This window comes from Gorilla gorilla, chromosome 6, assembly GCF_029281585.2.
Source record: "Gorilla gorilla gorilla isolate KB3781 chromosome 6, NHGRI_mGorGor1-v2.1_pri, whole genome shotgun sequence".
Classification (NCBI taxonomy): domain Eukaryota; kingdom Metazoa; phylum Chordata; class Mammalia; order Primates; family Hominidae; genus Gorilla; species Gorilla gorilla.
The window spans coordinates 26,562,867-26,585,475 of record NC_073230.2 but is presented as its reverse complement, the minus strand read 5'-3'; the positions used below and the strand labels follow the sequence as shown (position 1 = coordinate 26,585,475).

The 22,609-nt window shown below is 39.5% G+C and overlaps 1 protein-coding gene across 1 annotated transcript; it reads left to right on the top strand.

Moving 5' to 3' along the window:
• The first annotated feature begins 20,921 nt into the window (after positions 1-20,921).
• Positions 20,922-21,919, top strand: TWIST1 (twist family bHLH transcription factor 1). The gene has a single exon (XM_055347493.2). It carries the CDS (start codon positions 21,268-21,270, stop codon positions 21,871-21,873), a length of 606 nt encoding a protein of 201 aa, XP_055203468.1. The 5' UTR covers positions 20,922-21,267; the 3' UTR covers positions 21,874-21,919.
• The last annotated feature ends 690 nt before the right edge of the window (positions 21,920-22,609 follow it).

The following is a 22,609-nucleotide window of genomic DNA, read 5'->3' as shown; positions in this document are numbered from 1 at the left end:
CCAATGCCGCTATTGTTGTTTACGTTATTTGAATGTTGAATGTGTGTGTAGGACAAAATGATAATTCAGCCTTTTAGAAAGGCTCATGATAACACATAGAATAGGAATGTGAAATACCTGTCCTGTTTCTCCTAAGTATAATCAAAGTTTTTTAAGTAGTAAGACATTTTGTGCCCAATCTAAGTTGCTGCCTTGAACTCTTTTATGTTTTTAAACATATAAATTTAAAGGTAAGGCTTCTGGTCCATAGCATATATAATCACAATCTTCGGTCTGCCAGGAAGGTCACTGTAAACTCTACCCTCCTGAAATATCGGCCGGGCATGGTGGCTCATGCCTGTAATCCCAGCACTTTGGGAGGCAAAGGAGGTAGATCACCTGACATCTGGGGTTCAAGACCATCCTGGCCAACATGATGAAACACCATCTCTACTAAAAATACACTACACTCCACTACAGCCAGGCCCAGTGGAGTAAGCCTGTAGTCCCAACTACTCGGGAGGCTGAGGCAGGAGAATCACTTGAACCGGTAAGGCAGAGGTTGCAGTGAGCCAAGATGGCGCCATTCCACTCCAACCTGGGCAACAGAACAAGACTCCATCAAAAACAACAACAACGAAAAAAAACTCAAATTTGCATATAAAGCTTTTTATATGAAAAAGTTACCACACGTTTGGCAAATCCTCTGGGAATTTACTTTCGAGTAAATAAACTACCTGATCTAGGCTGATATGAAATCTAAAAACCTAGAACCCACTCAGCCTGTTCAACTGGAAATGAGGGGGTGTGCCATGCTTTTTTGTAGGTTCCCTGAGACATATGCCTCTGTCTACCCAAAAAAGTTAAGACGCTTCTCCCTGCCTCCCATAGAAAGGAATCAGAGACGAAAAAAGAAAGGGCCTCTTCTTGGTGCATCAGAGAGACAATGTGAGTCTTGAAGTGGTCTTTGGACATCCTCTGTTGTATGTGCCATTTACACAGTCTTTAAAAATTTGTCACCTAACCTATCCTCTTTATACAAACAGATTTTTTGTTTTTTGCACTTTAACGTTAGTGGCTTTATACAATATCACGGCAAAAGCTTTGTATTCTTTGGCCTAGATTTACCTGCAATCTAAGTAACAGTTTTTGCAAGATAAAATTGGCCTTCACTTGTACATAATCTCTCAACATTTAAAAATGCATAGCTCTTTTTACATATGTAGCATGTTATATAATAAATTTTCCTCCTTGCCTAGAAAGTTAAAAGGAGAATTATTAAATATCCCATTTCTTTTAAAAGCTTTGATTCAACTTCAAGTGGCTCATTTGAGGGTTGATGGTAAAGAGCTTTCTGAAATGTACTAAAATGTTTCCAATTTGGGAAACTTACCCAATTTCAAATATTCTGACCATCGGTTCATATTTTTGGCCAAAAAATGTGGTGAGTATAGTTAACAAGCATTTGACAAGTAGTGGTTTTGTTAATTGTAGATCTTATTGAACAAGCCAGGCCATTTCTTTCATCACTATTTATTTGCCTAATCTCACCAAAGCCCATTAAAATTAAAGCATATGAGTTCAGTTAAAAAATATATATTGGATGCCATTTTGTTTCAGATGACAGAACCACAAAGTAAACTTCATACGCTTTATTAATATACTACATTTTATCAAATTCAGTCAACTGCTTCTAAAGTTAACATAAAACAGGCTGAAAAAGGCCCAAACTCAAAGCATTACATAACAAAACACAACAACTTCTTCCCAAATTACACACACATGAATATATGCATCATACTTCAATCCAAACCTCAGGGTCCTTACACTGAACACCCTCAGAACTTCTGCTTCTCAATTCCACAATTCCCCTGCTTGCTCCCTGCTGATTGTATGATTAACACACATGGAAACATACCTACATGCAAAACCAAAGTATTTCAATCAGAATACCTTCGCGTGTATTTTAGAATGAATTCTGCATATGTAAAGTCTTTTTTGTTTGTTTGTTTTTTGCATTTTTTTTTTTTTTGAGACAGAGTCTCACTCTGTTGCCCAGGCTGGAGTGCAGTGGCAAGATCTCAGCTCACTGCTCCCTCTGCCTCCCGGGTTCAAGCGATTCTCCCACCTCAGCCTCCCAAGTAGCTTGGATTACAGGCACCTGCCACTACGCCAAGCTAATTTTGTACTTTTAGTAGAGAGGAAGTTTCACCATGTTGGCCAGACTGTTCTCTAACTCTTAACCTCAAGTGATCCACCCACCTCGGCCTCCCAAAGTGCTGGGATTACAGGCGTGAGCCACTGCACCTGGCCTGTAAATTGTTTTTATTCCTAGCTCAAACCTTAAAAAGGATTGACTTTTCTTCCTTTTCCTCCATGATTTGGTAGGCAGTTTTACTCTTTTTTCATAATAGATATCTCTTTCTTGAATAATTTATGTCTTAATAATAAGGATTATTGAATATTTCTATCTATTGTAACCAAAACAGGTATTTAAGTGAGCATCGGTATTTCTCTATGCATTGAAAACAAGCCCAGGAATTTTGCTAGTTCTTCACCAAACATTGGCCCCACATATGTATATCAGGTCTAAATATAACTACTAAGACCAGCAGCCAGACAATGGTAGAAAAGAAAGTGTCTGGAATTGCTATTCTGAAAACCTACAGAACACTCATTGATTAGATGAGGGTCATTGACTCAATGAGAAAAAAAGAATTTTCCTTGGGATTAAGACTGTTTCTTCTTCGGGAGATTCAAGAGTATCTGAAGTTCAAATAATTTACCATATCAAGAAAGGAGTTAGAAGGGATTCAAGAATGCTCTCTGAACCTTGGCTCTGATTGGGAAGATCTAAGTCATATCCATAACATTATGACCTTCTGTGTATTCTTACAACTTGCCTACAAAAATTTCACTTGCAGGAATATAGCCTAAGGAAATAATCAAGACCATGCACAAAGATGGCACTACAAAATATGCACCTCAGTATTGTTTATAATATCAAAATATGGAAAATAGCCTAGACGTCTAAAAAAGTAAGTCCTTAATTAAAATTGTTCCACCCATTAAAAGGATGAGTTATCAAAAAAGTTTGTAGTGCAGAAAGATAATTCCAAAAATTGATCAGAGAAAAGTATTTTATAAAGCAGTGTGTAAGGCATAATTTTATTTCTGCTTCATATGAGAACATGTATATTTGTGTATGTGCATATTTTTATATCTATAAATATACATGTTCATTTTATATATGCTAGAGGGGGACTGATCTTTTTTTGTGCTTGTTTGTATTTTCCTGGTTTGTAATCAGGCCATCCTTTTGTAATCAGAAAAATAGTAAAGTTATTTTAAACTAAAAAGAGCAATACAACAATACAATTTATGATATCTACTCTTAGTTGAAGAGCAGGATCTAGTTATCTAGGTGAGAACTCTTGTCTTTTTAACTCTAAAACATTTGAAGTAGGTATTGAAGATGCTTAGCAGTTATATTGTATAACTTTTTTTTTGGATACTTGAGAGTAGAACCTTCCCAGCACACTACAGGCCCCCTTCCAATCATTGCCCCTCTCTTCTTGCAAGAATATTCAGTATCCTGACTTCTAACAGACTAGTTTCCCAGTTTTTATGTTGTTTTACATAAAAGAGATCATTGGTTTTGGGAAAACATTGATTTTCATTTATAAATCTGTCTTCAACAAAACATGTATTCTGACAGCCTTCCCCAAAAACGGAAGTTAAAATTAATTAGAAAGATAAGGATTAAATTTACCATTAAATACTCAGAGTTTAAAATTTTAAAGGAAAACCATTTAACAAACATGCTCTTTCATTCTACTGACACTTAAATGGAAAATTTGATTAAACTTTAAGGGATTTCATCTAAAACACAGCTCAGTTTATCTATAATTTACACACACACAAACACCTTCCCCAAAACAAACAGGTAACAATAATCTATACTAACACTAAGGCATTTATTGACTAGTCAGGAATACACTTAACATTTCTAATGAAATTCCAGACTTTTAAACAATTAGTAAACAGTTTTTCTTTCTACTTAGCCCCAGTGTGTGTGTGTGTGTTCTGTGTGTGTGTGAAGGTGCATATAAATTGTGTAAAATTTAATATTTACTCTCTAAAAGAATATATTAGAACCTGATAAATGTGACCTCCAAGAGCTTTTACAAATTCATATTCACATGTTCCTATGCATATTCATTTTAACATATTTTGCATATTCATGTTTTGAAAACTCTGCCACAGAACAAAAGAAAAAAAATCAACTTTTCTAGCATAATTTCAAAATATTTAAAATCCGAACTGCTTTTAATAACTTGTATTGTTTTTAACATGTGACATTTTATCCCCATTAGTAATAACAGATGTCTAATGCATTAAAAAGGAAAATCCTGCACATGTGTTGAAATAGAGGACTTTACTGAAAGGAAAGCATGTGCTTTGATTTATATTAGTCAAAATTTAGATACTGTACTTGGCGCTATTACAGGAAATGAAGAGGTGAGGAAACAGTTATATACCAGTAAACCAGAACAAAAAATCTCCTCAGAAACCAAAACAGTTTCCCACTTACGCTAAATTAATACCTAGAATATGGTCATATTAGCCCCGAGAGAGAGCTAATTCTAACAAAACAAAACCCGATCCATTGATTCATGTGAATTATATTGTATTTACAATTATTCTTTGTTCACATTTAATTGTCAAAAATTAATCAGTTAATTACATAATCAGAGATTATGAAAACTTGGGTGAATTCTAAAAAGAAAAAGGTCACGAAAAACAAGTGTTTACTTACTGTTCTCTGACTCCATTATCTTCACTACTGGTGTAAAGGAACACAAAGGGCAAATTCAAAAATAATGAGCCATAAATCCAGTATTATTTGTTTGGCTGGTTTTTGCGTCTGATTTTAAAGGCACCTTCTCTCCTGCGGACTGTTCCAGTGAGCTGTTGCCACTCCCACTGCAGCCAGTGCAGAGAAAGGCACCTCAAAGCCAGGGGGCAGAGCAATTAATTCATGGGACAACTACTGGGCGCCAGCTGTTTACGTAAGTTATGCCATTCAAACCTCACAAAGACTTACTAAAAAGGATATTAATATATCCACCTTACACAGAGAAAAATAAATTCGAAATGGTTAAAATAGCTTGTTCATGCAGAGACAAAGGTGGAGGCAGATTTTGACTCAATTGTTACCTTCTCTAGAGGTAAATTTGACAAATGTTGGTATAATGAAAGCTCCATGTCCATAACATTTAGGCATAGGTTTGCATACAATCTACAATCCTTGCAAATATGGACCAGAATTGCTGGAGTGGCCAGCAATTTACAAGCATAAACAGAAGGACTCCTTTACAAAGTTGCTGTTAGCTCCTCTGTTTTCTATTTATACTACTTTTCAAATAGTATATCTGTTGCTACTGAGATGATTTCTACTTCATACAATTTGTATGATGTTTCCCTAATCTCATTTTATATATTAGTACTGCTTCGTGTTCACAGAGTGAGAAAGAAATAATTCCTTTAATCCGAGTTGGGCTATTTCTTAAATGCTTCAGAAATACATCTACGTTTATGTGTGTCTATATGTGTTTGCTATATATATATGTATATATAGCAAACATATGTGTACGTGTGTGTGTGTATATATATAATATATATAATATATATATTATATATATATTATATATATATAATATATATAATATATATATTATAATATATATATAATATATATATATTATATATATATAATATATATATATATATATGCAGCGTCCCTCTGCCTGTGCTATAATAAAAAGATTATCACTGCAAGACCATATAACACTTGTTATTTCCTTTAGGTGATACATTTTATTAGAGTACTTCATTATTAATAATAAATATGATAAATAGGGTACTTTAGCTGACAACATAACATTATCATATTAATGCCTGGAGCATGAATATGAGAGAGAGGAAAAAATATGACTATTAGATAAACCCATTCTGTGTTTTAGGCCACGTCTGGCCCACTACAGTCAAATTTGATATCAATACCTTTGTACGATTTAATTGAGATGAATTTCTAAAGGTTAAATTTGAGCATTATAACAAAGAACATTTGTGTGAAATGTTTGTTTCATTATCTCAACAAAAGAGAAACACAACTTCTGAGTGAAAAACTAAGACTGTTTTATGTCATATGCAGTGCTAGTATAAAAAAAAATTGCTAAGTTATACTGTCATACCCAAGAAGCCCAAATCAATGACAAGAGCAGCACTGAGGTCAGAGATGCTAGAGTCCTGGCCGAGAGGACAGTGTGAACACCACCTAAGTAAACACCTTTTAAGAGGAAAGGACACTACTCAGACAAACAGTAATTTTCAGTCCAAGGTCAGGGGGACACCCTTTATGAAGGCTCATACAAAATGTATTACCAAATGGATCAAGTGACAAAAGTGAATACAATTCTCAAATTTATGGCATTTAATTCAGAAATAGAGGTTCTCTTGAAATAAAGTTCCAAGCATTGGGAGAATTTCCAAGTCAGATGATGTGATTTATAACATTTTCTTCATCAGCTTGAAGTATAATGCCATTATTACATCTATGATTTTGCAGATGTTCTTTAAGAGTACTTCATTCTTTCATAAATCTAATATTTTTAATACTCTGACTGATTTGCTACAATTTAGCTGTAGTTGTTTTTTAATGCTCCTATATCATTAGTAATTGGCTTTCAATGTATTATACTGTATTACCATTCTACTAGTTGTTCATTTATCATTCATGGCACAAGATAAGTAGCTATGAATAACAATAACTTTTCTAAAATCATAGCTCTCTTCCTCTCTCTCTGTCTCTCCCCCCTCCCCCTTGTCTTCAGTCTTTTTTCATTTTATTGACTACGTTTCCTGTGCCGCCATATAAAATTAAAAGTTTCTTTTCAAGATTCTTTTCTTCTATAAAAATGAATGCAAATTATATGTTTTCTACAGAAATTATATAGAAAGAACACATGAAGATATGTTTTATTTCAGCTTAAGAAAGTCGTTGGGCTACGTAAATGTCTCCTTTGGGAAAGAGGGGTTGACAAAATGATCAAGAAGGTGAACAATTTCCTGATTCCCCTTTCCCAAGTCAAATGTTCATGGTCATTCTTATGTGTAGCCCTAAACTAAACAAGCATATAAATGTCATAGTGAGGAGAGAGTGAAAAGCAGAAATAATGTAGGCTCAGTTTACATTTAAATTGGACAGGATCAGATTGAGTTTTCTTGCTCTGTTCAGCATCCAATTCTTGTGCTAACTTTCATTACCAATTTAATAAAAATCTATCAAATATTTATTGGATGCTTACTATGAACTTGGCTCTGCTCACCACAGTTTTCTAGTTTGGTTAGGAGTTCACAGTAGAATGAGGGACATGCACTTGGCCAACTTGAGTAGATATCGGTTGAGGTATGTGGGGGAATTAGTAACATGAGCCACTAGGATGGGATAGAAGAAATATAGTCAACATATTGTAAATTCTATACTATTTCATATTTAAATGCCCATAAATTGAGATTGCAGGGGAGAGCAGCATTGGCAGGCTAAGTAAAATGGTGAATAACTAGCATGAAGAATATGAATAGAATTAAAAGAGTAAATTCTAACTTTTGAGCCAAATTTAAGCCAAGGATCATGCCTACTTCCTTCTCCACATGAGAAAGGGCCTGTTTTAATTATCTCACAATATTTATTCTCCCCTTCTTTGTCAGCAATAGAACCTGCAGAGGTTATGCTAAACATGGCCATCCAGCCACGGGTACATTTCACAGCCTCACTTGCAGTTAGCTACGGCCATGTGACTAAGATCTAGCAATAGGAAATAAGCAGAAGTCACATATGTAATTTTTAGATAGTTCCCCTTAAAAAAGCAAGGGGACATGTCTTCCCCTTGTTTTGCTCCTTTCCCATTGGCTAGAATGCAAAATTGACATGAGACCTGGAGTGGTCTCTTGGTCCATGAAATTGAAGCCACATTCTGAGAATGGCAGAGCAAGAAGTTAAATCTCCAACATGGCTGAGCCACTGCTACACCAAGCCTGTAGCACCTATCCAAATTTTAAAATAAATAATCGCCTTGTTTAAGCCACTATACTTTGGGATCTCTTTGTTATAGTACCATATCCTACCTAATGTATCTCTTCATCCCAGGTGCCTTGAGGTAGTGCCTGACACATAATAAGGTCTCATTTAATACTGTGAAGCACCAAGGAACAGAATGGTTCCAAAATACACACAGGATTTTTAAGCCTATGGCTAGAATACAAATAGGCAAAGACCAAGCTGAAATTCTTATGAGCATATTAGGCTGACATGAGAGAGGGGATGCTATAAACAATGTCTTTTTCCCACTCCAGCTTATAAACATAAGCTGTTCCTCACCCCCTCACTTCATCTCACAAGGTACTATTCTGATGTTTCAGACCAGAAAAGCAATCTAACTACATAAAATGAAAGAGAACATGACATGTGATGGAATAGAACGCAATTGTATACATTATGAAATACAATTCAAAGTTACGTTTATTCCATGACAGTATGAACAGTATAAATTTAAATGCAATAATGTTTTCCAAAGATATAGTAAAATATATCTTACCTAAATTCAAATTTTAAAATTATAAGAAATGTTGCCTACTTTTATATCATGTCTGATGTGACTTTCTCTCTTTGACAATTCAATTCGATACTATTAGATTTGAATTAATAGTTCAACTATTTGAACTATTTGAACTAATAGTATTGAATTATACCATTAGTTCTATACTATTGAATTGTACTATTAGTTCAAATATAATAGTATTGAATTATAGATGATGATGATGATTGAATGGTTAATTATTATGTCCTTACCTCCAATGAGTGGCAAGAAAGCATTCCAGTTAAACATGCCTTCCATTTAAGATTTTGTTGAGCTCAGTGATTCTTTCAAAAGAATATCACCTCACTGGTAACCTAGATTATAGCATTTTATTATCAAATTTCAGGAAGCACAATCTCAAATGACTTCTCAACAATTTCAATGTATCAGCTAAGAAAGACAATATTTACAAATGATGACTAGAAGAATATATGTAACTCTAGACACTCAAAAATTTATAGCAAGATTAAACCACACAATCAGAAAGAATTAGCCTTTGGTAAAAATTACTTGGAGTAAATCATTTTTGCCACTATATCATAAACCTATATTAAGTGACATTATTAAAAAAAAACAATTCTGGCCAGATATAGTCGTTCACACTTGTAATCCCAGCATTTTGGGAGGCTAAGGTGAGTGAAATGCTTGAGAGTCCAGTTCAAGACTAGCCTGGGCAACATGGCAAGACCCTGCCTCAGCAAAAAAAAAAGTATTATGAAACTTAGTGGATATTTAATATGCATATGTTGTCAAGGAGTCAAGGATACTGTCCTTGATGATATTCAGTGTTTATTTCTCCATGAACTTAAGTGAAAAAACTTTTTTTCAGGTCACAATACCAGGAATAGTTGGGATTCTTCTGGACAGTCCATGTGTGTGTGTACACATATTTCCTTAGAGGCCCTATGAATCTTGACAATTGTTTGTAAAACCTGTTCACATTATTTACTAGGCTTTCTTAGAGCTAGTTTTCTGACCCACCACTACAAAATACATGACATTAAATATACATTCTGAGGCTAATTCAGCTAAGTTTTATATTCTTCATATTCTTCTCTCTTGATTAAATTATCTCACTTGTCTTTAATGTGTCTTCTTGCTGATTTTTTTAAAATTCATGTCATCTATCTCAAGTCTGTTTCTGGAATTAAGTTTATATTTACAAATACATGAATACTTTTATAACATGTGCTTCTTGTTTAAGAATGTGTTGTTTCTTTTTGTACTTACTCTTGTTGTCTTTGTTTTGTAACAATTGATTAGATTTAAATCTCTATGTTTATTTGTACCATTGCTCACCACGGTTCTTGGAAGTGAGATTCTCAATAAGTAAAAAAATACTTGACTTTGTTTTTGTAAGGGAAGAAAATGGTATTTCCATAGTCCTTTCACACTTCATATAGTAAAACGCAATCTTAGCTGGGTATATGAACTGCCTGGATAACATCCTTTTGACAATTTTTCTTTATGGAGAAAACCTAAAAAGCCTGTTTTTATTCCTTTATAGATAAATTTTTCTCTGCATGCTTATAGGATGGCTTCTTTGTCTTTAATGGTCAACATTTTTCTGAGAATATTTATAGATATGAGTCTACTTTCATTAACTTTGCTCAGAATACAATGTGCTATACTACTTTATAAACTCTGCGGTTTTTTTCCTACTCTGAGGAATTTTTTCTATTATGTCTTGCATTATTGCTTCTTCTCAATTTGTCTTAGTCTTTTCTTAAGAAAAGTAATTATCTCTGATTTCACAAATATTACTGTTGTTAAAATTATACTTTCTCCATTAATCCCTATGTCCCTTCCTTGTTTTATTTTTTTTTCTTCATAGCAGTATTCACCATCTTTTTCAGTTTCAGTCCTCATCTCTTCCTCACACAGACTCACTCCCATAGTGATCTCCAATTACATAGCTTCAAATGCTATCCATACTGATTAATTCCAAATTCTATCCTGGAGCTCCCAACCCAGAGTTCTCTCACAAACTTGAGATGCACATATCCAACTGCCTGCCCAACAATTCTACTTGAATTTCTAGGTGACAACTCAAAGTTTACATATCTAAAACTGAACTCTGTATCTCCCTTGAAATGTGTTGCATTCACAACCTTCTCCATCTCAGTGGTTGCCAACATACCCTTTATTTTGCATAGATCAAAAGACTTAGTGTCACCCTTCATTCCTCTCTCTCACACCTCATGTCTTACCTTTAACGAATCCTGTTGGCTACTTTCAAAATATATCTGCAATCTTATCATTTCTTTCCAATTCCAGTTCCACTACTACCACTCAAGTTCAGGTCACAATCACCTGTTATCTAGATTATTGCGATGGCCTCCTAACTTGTTTCTCTTTTCCCCCAAAGAAAAGCCCATACATGCCATAGACACTGACCAGTTTCCAGGTCAGCACTATTCCTGCCGCACAAGAATGGTGTGGTCAAGTGAATACTCATGAGTTCTGAGACTGCTGATGGAGTGATATTGACATATTATGACCAGAATGCACCACTCCTTAAATGTTTGTACCATCCTGAGAAATCAGAAGAGGATAGAATTGATGTTTTCCTCAGTCAAAAAAAAACTCCTTTCCTATTCTAATTACTACAGCCACTGATTGGGAACTCCCTTGGTATTTTCTCCCTACTATTTTATTACACAAATCTTTGGCTTTTGAAACTACACAAGTGAAAGGTTCTTCTCCTCTTCCAGTTCAGGGTCAACTAATTTAATTTATTCTCTGCAAAGAACATAAATCAAATAATTTACAGATGGTCTCTGCTTTATTGTAGTTCTTTTTACTTCTCATCAATACTTGTACTGTGTCACATCCTTCCGGTTCTATGATACAAAGTACAAAATTGTCCCAATTATTCATTATTGTACTAGGGCAAGCAGGGCCAGATATGTTCATTGGGTAATTCCAGAATCCAGAAAGAAATATTCTCTAAATTAATATTTCTAAAGAAGTGTTTTTAATCTCTGATTTTAAGTAACAGATACTACTTGGTTTTATTATTTGTGTATATTAGCTAAAATGCAGGTTTAAGGTAACACTGAGATAAACTGAGAAATACTTAACCTATGGAAGACTGAACTTCTTGTAATTCTCCAAAGAGAATAATAATCAATACACAAGAATTTATGAAGTATCTATTTTGCACATTACGGAGTCCTTGAGTAATATGAGAAGAGTCTGTGTTCTTGTGGCAATTAGGCTACTTGGGAAAAAATCCTAACACAAATGAAACAGACTCCAGTTATGAGCCACTGTATGCCAAATTGTGCCACAGAGAATCTTAGTGCTACAAACTCTGGCAATGTCATCTCTGTTAGTTTTGTGAATTGTCCTGCATGCAAACCAGCTTCCTACTATTGGTGAATATCCAGTCTGTCAGTCTTGGTGGGAGACTGCTCTCCTCTCATAATCACTTGGAAGAAGGAGATAGTGGGCTAAGAAAAACAGAGGAATTGATGATGGCTCTTAGGCTTTTAGGCTAAACAGATAAACAATTTACCAAAATTTACTTATTTGCAGGGGTGGAAGCAATAGGTTATGTGAAAGTGACAGTAGTGAGATGTCTGTGAGAATCCCACATTGTGGTATCAAGTAGACAGTTTAATATGATAGTCTTCACCTCAGCAAAGATGTGGCCCAGTATAGAAGCTGAAGAAGTCATATGTGTCCTGTTACCATCTTTGACAGGCAGGGCATAGATAAATTATAAAACTTCCAGTTGATGTCCCCAGTGTGCACTTTGTGGCTTCGGGTGGTAATAGATGGATATAGAAATAGTTGCTCTTCAAACAGAAATGGCTCATCAATTAATTTCCTCATTTACCCTTTAAAGTGCAACTTTTGCGTTCAGAATTGAGGGCAAATGCTTCATTTCAGTCTACAAGGTCTTGCATAACTTAGTTCTCAGTTAAAACAATAATATAAAACATATACCAAGTACCAGGCACCATCTTAAGGGGTTAGCACTTAGGAATTTAATAATCACAGCAACCTAATGATGTACATTATTTTCTCCCTTTCACAGGAAGCATGGAGGGGTAAGTAACTTATCTAAGGTTAAACAGGTAGTGAGAAGTTGAGCCATATTTCAACCCAGGCTGACTGCCTCTAGAATCCAGGCTACAATCCACTACTCTACTCTCTACAGCCACTCTGCCTTGACAGAAAAGGAAGAGTTGCTCTGGACTTCTGAAACCTCTTCTAGTTCCAGTATTCTATGATTTTATTCAAGTGCATTTTGTAAGCAGTTCCTCCAGTCCTCAAGTGTGATGTGTTAAGAATTTGACAATAAGTTAAAGTAGAATTAGATTCCTTTTTGTTCTATTTTAATTCTGCTTTCATTCTATCAAATTATTCCAAAAATATGAACTTCTGCTATACCTAGTAACCCATGGGAATGATACAAGATAAAGCAGTTGTGATTGCTACTGTACTCACATGTAAAATTGAATAATCGTTCTGCTAAATTTTCTCTTAAAATTCTTTCTCTTCCATTTAAAATATGTGTTAAAATTTCTACAAAATTACCATGGAATATTTTAATGAATCTCTATTTAAAATCTGGGTGCCCAACATTCATATAAGAATCAACATAATGAAAATAACACTGAATTAATGTTACATAAATCTAGAAGAAGAGTTTGTTCTTTCTCATAATTAAATCAGATTGTAGTATATTTTAGAGGATGTCCCAGTTAAACAAAATAAATTAAGTATAATTCATTTATAGTATCTACCTGCTCATCAGATAGTCCAAGCCTGCTCATGTTGTTCAGAATTAATATCTTTGTCTCTTTTTTTTATTTTTTGGGGGGGATGGAGTCTCGCTCTGTCGCCCAGGCTGGAGTGCAGTGGTGCGATCTCGGCTCACTGCAATCTCTGCCTCCCGGGTTCACACCATTCTCCTGCCTCAGCCTCTCAAATAGCTGGGTCTACAGGAGCCCGCCACCAGGCCCGGCTAATTTTCTGTATTTTTAGTAGAGTCGGTGTTTCACCGTGTTAGCCAGGGTGGTCTCGATCTCCTGACCTCGTGATCCACCCACCTCGGCCTCCCAAAGTGCTGGGATTACAGGTGTGAGCCGCTGTGCCCGGTCCTTTGTCTTTCTTTTAATTTATACATAACTGTTACTTTCTTCCTGTCCAAAATTTGGCTGTAAAGTTAAAATTGCATTAAGGTTGCTTAAGACCGTTAGTGGATATTTTTGTTTTCCCGGTCTTCATTACATACACTTCATATTTCCTGGAAATATTCCTACTCTTGATGACAACTTTGTCTCTACAGCCCATTACAGTTAAAACAAAGAGCCTATGCAATATTTTTTGTTACTAGCTCACAACTGAGAGTGAAGTAGAAGAGTATGTCTTATTTGATAGACATAATTCAAGGTTTCAAGACCTTTCAATTGACAGAAATCAAGACAGTGAGACAAGACCAGGCGGGTTCTGATTTCTTCATTTTCTCACTATGCTCTATCTATCTAGAGCTGGTCCCAAAAGACAGAACTAACAGTTTCAGCCACGCTGTTCAGTCCCAGCCGTGGACAAGAGCTTCTGCCCTGTGTCTCTCCATTCATCCTCCATTCATGCTTATCCTTAACTTTGGACCTCTTGAGCACAGCATCAGCAGGGAAGATTGACATAGGGAAATAGAAAAAAAACCTAGGACAGGTTAATATCATATACAACAGGATCTGGGGAGCATGGTCCTTCCTGCCTGTTTGCAACCTATCCCAGTATATTAAACTAGGCTATAGATTTTCCTTTTTTTTTTTTTTTTTGCTGTATGTTTCAGATTGACTCAATAAACAATGTGACATGTCATCTGTATCTTAATTTGGTCTGTGAGCCTTTCTGTGCTGTCTGGGCCAGCATTCCTGGCCACCACCATGGCATTAAGGTAATTCTCCAATGCACAAAGGCACTCATCACCTCAGTCCAGGTTTGATGTCCTTCCTTGGCATTCTGTGCACACATATATCATAATATTTATCTCCCTATGTTACAAAATTATTTTCATATTTTGTTTCCCAAAATACTGTTACATATTTGTCAGGGACTAAACCTTCTTACTCACAGAACCCAAGAGGCATTGACACATTTATGTTAAATTACCAAAGAATCAATAAATCCATTGCAGTTAATTAGTGCCAGTTGAAACCAGATTTCAGATCTCCCAAATGCACCATTAGGCAGAACCAGAACCTTACAATGTCTCAAGGTCTTGAATAGAGTGAGTGAGAACAAGAATCGTCATTTGCATTGCTTTTACTAAGGTATCTGTGGTGGGAAGGGCAAAGACATTGACCCTAGCGAACCACTAGGAAAAATACAGTTTGACTTCTAATGTGCAGGTCAAATGGAAAATAATATCATGTCCATGGAAAAATGATGACATCTGTCTTCCCCCAGATGAGATCCACCCTAAGATCCAGTAATGACAACATGTTGCCATCTTTACTCTAATTTGGCACAGAGCTCGCCCATTAGATGAACACCAACCTTAATTATAAATTGAATGGCTCTCCACCTGTCTCAACTTTATTATGACTTGGGCAACAATTACAGAAATTTTCGAATCTAAATGTCTGTACCAGGGACAGGCAGTGTCTTTGATCAGAAACAGAGACAAATAATCCTGGAGCTTTTATATTTCTCTCAAATGTATCAATTTCTTTCTCTTGTTATTTAGGCCTTTTATTCCTCCTATACATAAAGTCTCATTCTCTGTTCTCTATCACTCTTGTCCACTTGTTCCAGCTCTTTCACCTTCTCTCTCCAGATTCTGATCTATCTCTTGACCTCCTTATTTTTCTTATTTTCTCTTACTCTTTCCGCTTTCTTTCCTTTTTTTTTTTTTCAGAGTCTTTGGTCTACTGCTCACTCACTCCAGCAGGGTCCCAGAGAGAGTAATCAGGGATATATCTGCATAAAGATACAAACGCAAAGCAAAAGCATTTAGTTCCAAGGAAAGCAGGATTCCACAGCCTGATCATGGTAGCAATCCACCAGAACCACGAAAGTCTTCAGAAAAGTATCAAGCTATAATCCAATTTAATGCACAAAGTAATCAAATATTCTAAAATGTTTTTGAAAGAAGGTACTAGAAAAGAGGAAGGATCTCTAAAATCAGAGATTGTGTATAATAATTCTGAGGAAGTGCTGAGAGTCAGTACCTTAAGATATCACATTTTTTCCATGTATCTGCAAAATAATTTATTATCCTAAAATTTGCATTAAAATATAAGTGGAAAACTATAAAACATAATTTTCATATAGTTTTCAATGTAAAGACAACCCAAATGCCTGAAGTAGAAATTCAAACTGTTAAAGGCATTTTGAAAAATCTTTTAGAAAAAAAAAATAAACTGTTTTTCCTTGCCAAACATGGAATTAAGTAAAATTCAAAGTCACCAAGAGTTTTCTACAAAATTATGTCAACGTAAAATAAACATTTTCCCTTAACTACGTTAGTATATTTAGTATATTTTCTTTATGTTCTAAGAAAGTACAAATTATAAAATCTTCAAAAGTTTGAATGCTAACTCGTTTTTTTAATTAATAAAAATGGCATAAATCAAATAGACATCTCCAAATGATATTCATTAATTGTGTGTTATTTTTGCTGTTTTGTTAGCTTTCCTCTTCTCTGAGCTTCTTTCTAAACAAAGTTATCTGGGAAATTGTGTCCTCTTGTGGTGACTGGCAAAAACAACATGTTTTCTGCAGAAAGAACCAAACCAAACAATAGCAGCAGGACATAAGGCTTCAGGAAAACCCATTTGTGAAAAACGGAAATCCCTTCCTGTGAAGAAAGGTGAAAGTTATGAGTAATCAGAAAGAGAAATTGAATTGAAAAACCATAGAATGTAAATCATTCCATTTATATTTAAATTAGTGGTCATCGGATGATTAAAAAGAAGACACATAATGCTGTGTAGAAAGACTAAGACCATGATAATAGTTCCTATGAATAACTATTTATTTCTTGCATTCTTTCATCAGTTATTCCAGCAACTCCTTGATACAAGTGAAGTGAGTGTGTTTTCCAACAAGGTTAATGGGCAGCTAAGACACCAACTCTCCAGCCTGCACACCCCCTGAAAAAAAAATGAAAAAAAAATGCTCTTCAAGACTCCATACTTTCCCATATTCTGATCCTGCACTTTCTACAGGTTAGACCTATGTCTCCTCATCCCATCCTTAAGCTGAGTTCAGAATGTCAGCTATTTTAAAGATTAACATTTATTTGAAAATTTCACTTGCGGTACTGTTCGCACCCCAATTTATTGTGTTTTTTACTTTTTTGTTTTATTTCTGGATTGAAAACTTCACATTTTATAACTTTAGTTTTTTTTTTTACTTTTAAAGATATTCAGATAGAAAAATGTAGAATCAGTTGAATTTATGAATTAAATCATCATTTAAAGAGAAAGAGAATGAGTTTTTATATAGGGAAAGGTGTTCAAACATCATTAAGGCTACCAGGGTCATGAAAGAAGAATAAGCTTTTACACAGTTATTGTGTTGACATACATGACTTTATATTCCACTTTACTAAAATTCTCTCATTTAAACAGCAGTCTCTCTGGAGTGTTCAAAACAAGATGAAATCTAAAATATAGAACCTCATCTGATATTCACTCAATTGCAGCCTTTCTAATTTTCACTCCCTTCCGTGCGAATGCTCCTGTGCATTATTTATGCAATTCAGATAAATTATTTCTCAGAACTCGGAGCCAACAAACAGGTGATAGGCCATCTAAAGTCTGAGGAGAAAGAAGAGTAGGAACAGACTGAGGTACTCACCTTTTATGGAAGCCCAAACTCCAGAATTTACCATTTTGCTAACCATTCTATAGTGTGTGTTTCTTTTCCTTATCTAAAAGGATTTATAATTGGTTATTGCTAAGAGAATATCACAGCATATTCAAACCGTCAGGATACTTAATACTTATTGTATATGTTCAGTGTGAGATTTCTAACTCTGTTAAACAGTATTTTTTGTTTCAATTTTTAACACAGCACACATTCCTCAGGCAGGATTGCAAACATGCCAAGTTTGCAGTTTGAAAACAAAGATCGTTTTGAACTACCCAAGTACAAAAGAAATTTTTTTTTTTCAGTTAAATTTTTTTGGGGAGGACTTTACTTTAGAAGGAGGCAAAATGACTGAATTCCAGTTAATCTAGGATTCCCAAAGAAGGTAGTCCCTACTGACATCCTTCCAGTTAGGCTAGCTTCAGCCTCAAAAGAAAATTTCTAAGATTGTTTTTATGATCCCAAGATTGGGATTTTAGAAAGAAGCTTTCAAATTTAAACTAAACATGGCAGAAGTTGCAATTATTGTTGCATATATAAGAGAATCCAGAATTATACCTGACCTGTCAACAAGTAAAAAGGGAGCCATCCTTGCAAATGTGGAAAAGAAAATTGTTAGGTAAAATGTTAGATAAGAAAGGGCTGTATATGAGCAGACTGGACTCGTCAGCCAGGGCGTGTTGCAGTTTGCAAAGCAGGGAGTATCTAGCTCCAGCCATTTTTTGAGAGGTACCTCCTGGACTACCTTTTGCTACAAAAGTAACATTCAAGCCCTACTTAAGAACTCAAAAGTCGTCTCATCCTCCACTCCCCGGAACAGTTCAAGAGCCATTTCTTCTTAGAACTAGTCATCATTTGTGACTGTGGCTGAAAGATTCCATGGGCAGGATGGTTCTGGTTAGGTGTTCATTTTGAATTCCGCTCTAAGTATTCTGGAATCAGAGCGTCGCCTGAGCCTTGGGGGGGTCCCTGTACCCAATGGCCAGGAGCTCTTCATCAGCTAGAAGTTTAGTGCCGGGAAAAGGGCTGGGCTCACTTGTTTAAGAACCAGTCTTTGAGACTGATGACTTTGCAAGATGGACTGGCTAATGACCCCTGGCTGCTGCGCTGCTGTGGACTTGGTTTCTCCTCTAGCTTGTCCGCTCCCCTCCCCTTCCCAAATTCCCCTTGGTCAGGTAAGATTTCCTTTACAGTTTACCCACACTTTCCTGTCTTGCTTATCCGTGGCCACAAAGGAAAGAGTCCAATGATTCGATCTCTTTATTTATTTTTGAGAAAAGAGAAAAAAAAGAACAAAACAAAAATAAGATTTATCTTTAAAAAAAATAGCTTAAGTGGAAAAGGTTTCCAGATTTCTGCAGCCACGTTCTAAATAAGAATTGCAGAATACTGTAAATTCAGATTTACAAAAAGAACACTTGGTGGAGAGTGGGGCAGAATTTCTGCCGCATTCTCTAAGCGCTTCCAAGAGATAAAATCCTGTAGCGGAAGATGCAAACGCAAGGGTGCAGGGGTGACTGTTTTGAGAACTGCTAGAGTGCTACTGAAATTAAGTGGAGGTCAAGTCGAATCTGATTTTCAGACAGACTATTTTACAATAAGGCAGCGGCTCACTAAACAGGCCAGTTGACAAGCTGTAGTCGTAATATTTCTGTAAAAATGGTAAGGATCAACTCTGCAATTTGTCCCTCCCATGAAAGCACAGTCTTGTTTACACCTCGCTGGAGAAATAACACTCGCCCTCACTTCTCCCAAAAAGCTGAACTCTTCAGTTGGCCCAAGGAGCTCCACACCCTAAGGTTTCCAAGACCAAAGCTGCGAGTCTCAGCAGGGAACAGCCACGTGGCCTGCCTGCGCCTCGCCTGGGCTCTTGCCTCCAGCTTGAGATATCTGCAGCCGCGAACCTTGGTCCAGCCCAGAAAGGGGCGCTTTGCTCAATTAATTGTTCCCGCCGGCGAGTCCGTACTGAGAAGCCCATGAGCGGACCTTAAGTGCAGGGTACTCCAGCGCGGTGCACAAAACTCGTCGCCCCCAAACGCTGCCCCCACCCCAACACTGTGTACTGACTCCAGCTTTTTACTTTGCCATGTAAGGGATGGACCTGAAACGGTTATTTTACCTCAATTCATTTCAAAAAGGAAACAAGTATGGCATTGCAAAAGATGGGCTTCTTATCCAAGGCGACTTCCTTTCTGGTTCACCAACTTTGTTGCTTCCAGTTTGCCAGGATCTACATTAACACCCTCTTTGGGGCTCTTCGTTTTAACGTATAGACAGAAATGCTTAAAATGTTAGCGTATCCAAGTATTTGGAATTGGGGCTCACGAAGCCTAATTGTCCACTGGATGCCCTAGAGAGTGGGGGCTGGGGCGGGGGGGTCTCAGAGCAGGCAGCCCCTATGTCTAGGCGCTATCAAATTCCCACTTCACTCTCTTACAAGCTGGCCTTTCAAGGTCACAATGCGGAGCCTAATTTGGGGGTGGGGATGAAATGGCCACAGGGTCTCTCCCTTGGGTTGGCATTGCCAGCTGTTAGGGCCGCAGCAAAGGCGCTGCGCTGCCCCCCTCTGGCTCTGCTGCCTTTCCCATGGACTGGGTTTCCTTCCACCGAAGAGTGAACTTCTGCCTCTTTCGAGCACCTTCCGAGGCGTAGTCCTTTGGATGTTGGGGAGTGTCAGACTGGGTCGTTGTAGAGGGGAAAGAAGGGCCCAGAAGGGCGAGAGAGCAGGCCGGGACGCAAATCCTCAGCCCCCGCGGCGCGGCCACGTCTTCAGAAACGCCCAGGACCTCGGGGCTGGGCCGCCGCGGTTTGGCCCTTGGAACTCCAAGGGGTTCGTCTACCTGACCATTGGGTGGGCTCCGCGGTTGACACTTTTCTTGGCATGCCCCCCCACCCCGCGCCACACCACCCCCCCCAGCCCCAGCAATCCCAAATCGGCCCCACGGACCTAGAGGGAACTTGGGCGAGATGAGACATCACCCACTGTGTAGAAGCTGTTGCCACTGCTGCTGTCACAGCCACTCCGGATGGGGCTGCCACCGCGGCCAGGACAGTCTCCTCCGACCGCTTCCTGGGCTGCGCTAGGGTTCGGGGGCGCTGCCCGCACGCTCCGGCGGGGAAGGAAATCGCCCCGCGCCCGCCGGAGGAAGGCGACGGGGAGGGAAGGGGGAGGGCGGCTAGGAGGCGGGTGGAGGGGCCGGCCGCCCGGGCCAGGTCGTTTTTGAATGGTTTGGGAGGACGAACTGTTAGACCCCGAGGAAGGGAGGTGGGACGGGGGAGGGGGACTGGAAAGCGGAAACTTTCCTATAAAACTTCGAAAAGTCCCTCCTCCTCACGTCAGGCCAATGACACTGCTGCCCCCAAACTTTCCGCCTGCACGGAGGTATAAGAGCCTCCAAGTCTGCAGCTCTCGCCCAACTCCCAGACACCTCGCGGGCTCTGCAGCACCGGCACCGTTTCCAGGAGGCCTGGCGGGGTGTGCGTCCAGCCGTTGGGCGCTTTCTTTTTGGACCTCGGGGCCATCCACACCGTCCCCTCCCCCTCCCGCCTCCCTCCCCGCCTCCCCCGCGCGCCCTCCCCGCGGAGGTCCCTCCCGTCCATCCTCCTGCTCCCTCCTCCGCGGGCCGCACCGCCCGGGCCGGCGCCGCGCGCGGGGGAAGCTGGCGGGCTGAGGCGCCCCGCTCTTCTCCTCTTCCCCGGGCTGCCCCTCTGCCCCGGGCCCGCGAGGCCACGCGTCGCCGCTCGAGAGATGATGCAGGACGTGTCCAGCTCGCCAGTCTCGCCGGCCGACGACAGCCTGAGCAACAGCGAGGAAGAGCCAGACCGGCAGCAGCCGCCGAGCGGCAAGCGCGGGGGACGCAAGCGGCGCAGCAGCCGGCGCAGCGCGGGCGGCGGCGCGGGGCCCGGCGGAGCCGCGGGCGGGGGCGTCGGAGGCGGCGACGAGCCGGGCAGCCCGGCCCAGGGCAAGCGCGGCAAGAAGTCTGCGGGCTGTGGCGGCGGCGGCGGCGCGGGCGGCGGCGGCAGCAGCAGCGGCGGCGGGAGTCCGCAGTCTTACGAGGAGCTGCAGACGCAGCGGGTCATGGCCAACGTGCGGGAGCGCCAACGCACCCAGTCGCTGAACGAGGCGTTCGCCGCGCTGCGGAAGATCATCCCCACGCTGCCCTCGGACAAGCTGAGCAAGATTCAGACCCTCAAGCTGGCGGCCAGGTACATCGACTTCCTCTACCAGGTCCTCCAGAGCGACGAGCTGGACTCCAAGATGGCAAGCTGCAGCTATGTGGCTCACGAGCGGCTCAGCTACGCCTTCTCGGTCTGGAGGATGGAGGGGGCCTGGTCCATGTCCGCGTCCCACTAGCAGGCGGAGCCCCCCACCCCCTCAGCAGGGCCGGAGACCTAGGTAAGGACCGCGCCGCTGCACCCCTTCGCCTCTCAGGTGGCAGACGGCAGGCCGGCCAGGCCGCGGCTCCCAGTCCACCTCGATTTCCTCCCCTCTCCCACTCTCCTCTCAGCCTTCCCACCTCCCTTGGCACCGTTGCCTCGCGCCCCCAGCGTCCCCGGAAGGCCGGTCTGGCCCCGCTAGGGAGAGCAGTCTCCAGGGGGATGCGCCCTGGTGAGGGGTGTGTGTGCGCGTGAGTGTGCGTGACAGGAGGGGAGACAGAGACACCCAGGGTCACGGGTAAGGACCGTTTTGTCAGCGCCACCCTTTCTTTCGGCTTTCAATTTTTGTTCTCCTTAAAACAAATGTTTTAAAACAAATTCCACCTCCTCCTCCTTTCCACCCACCCACTTCCTCTTGCCCTTGGGCTGAAATCCTTCCAGGTTGTTCAGCTTAATTTCTCAGTGGTGGTGATGAGAACAGTGCTCACTAGTCTTAGAAAACAGCCACAGAGACCTAAACAATAACCGACTCCCCCCCCCCCCCCCTCTGGGTTTTTGCAGATGTCATTGTTTCCAGAGAAGGAGAAAATGGACAGTCTAGAGACTCTGGAGCTGGATAACTAAAAATAAAAATATATGCCAAAGATTTTCTTGGAAATTAGAAGAGCAAAATCCAAATTCAAAGAAACAGGGCGTGGGGCGCACTTTTAAAA

Coding starts and splice junctions, on each gene's coding strand:
- TWIST1 (XM_055347493.2), top strand. CDS start 21,268: ATGATGCAGGACGTGTCCAGCTCGCCAGTCTCGCCGGCCGACGACAGC.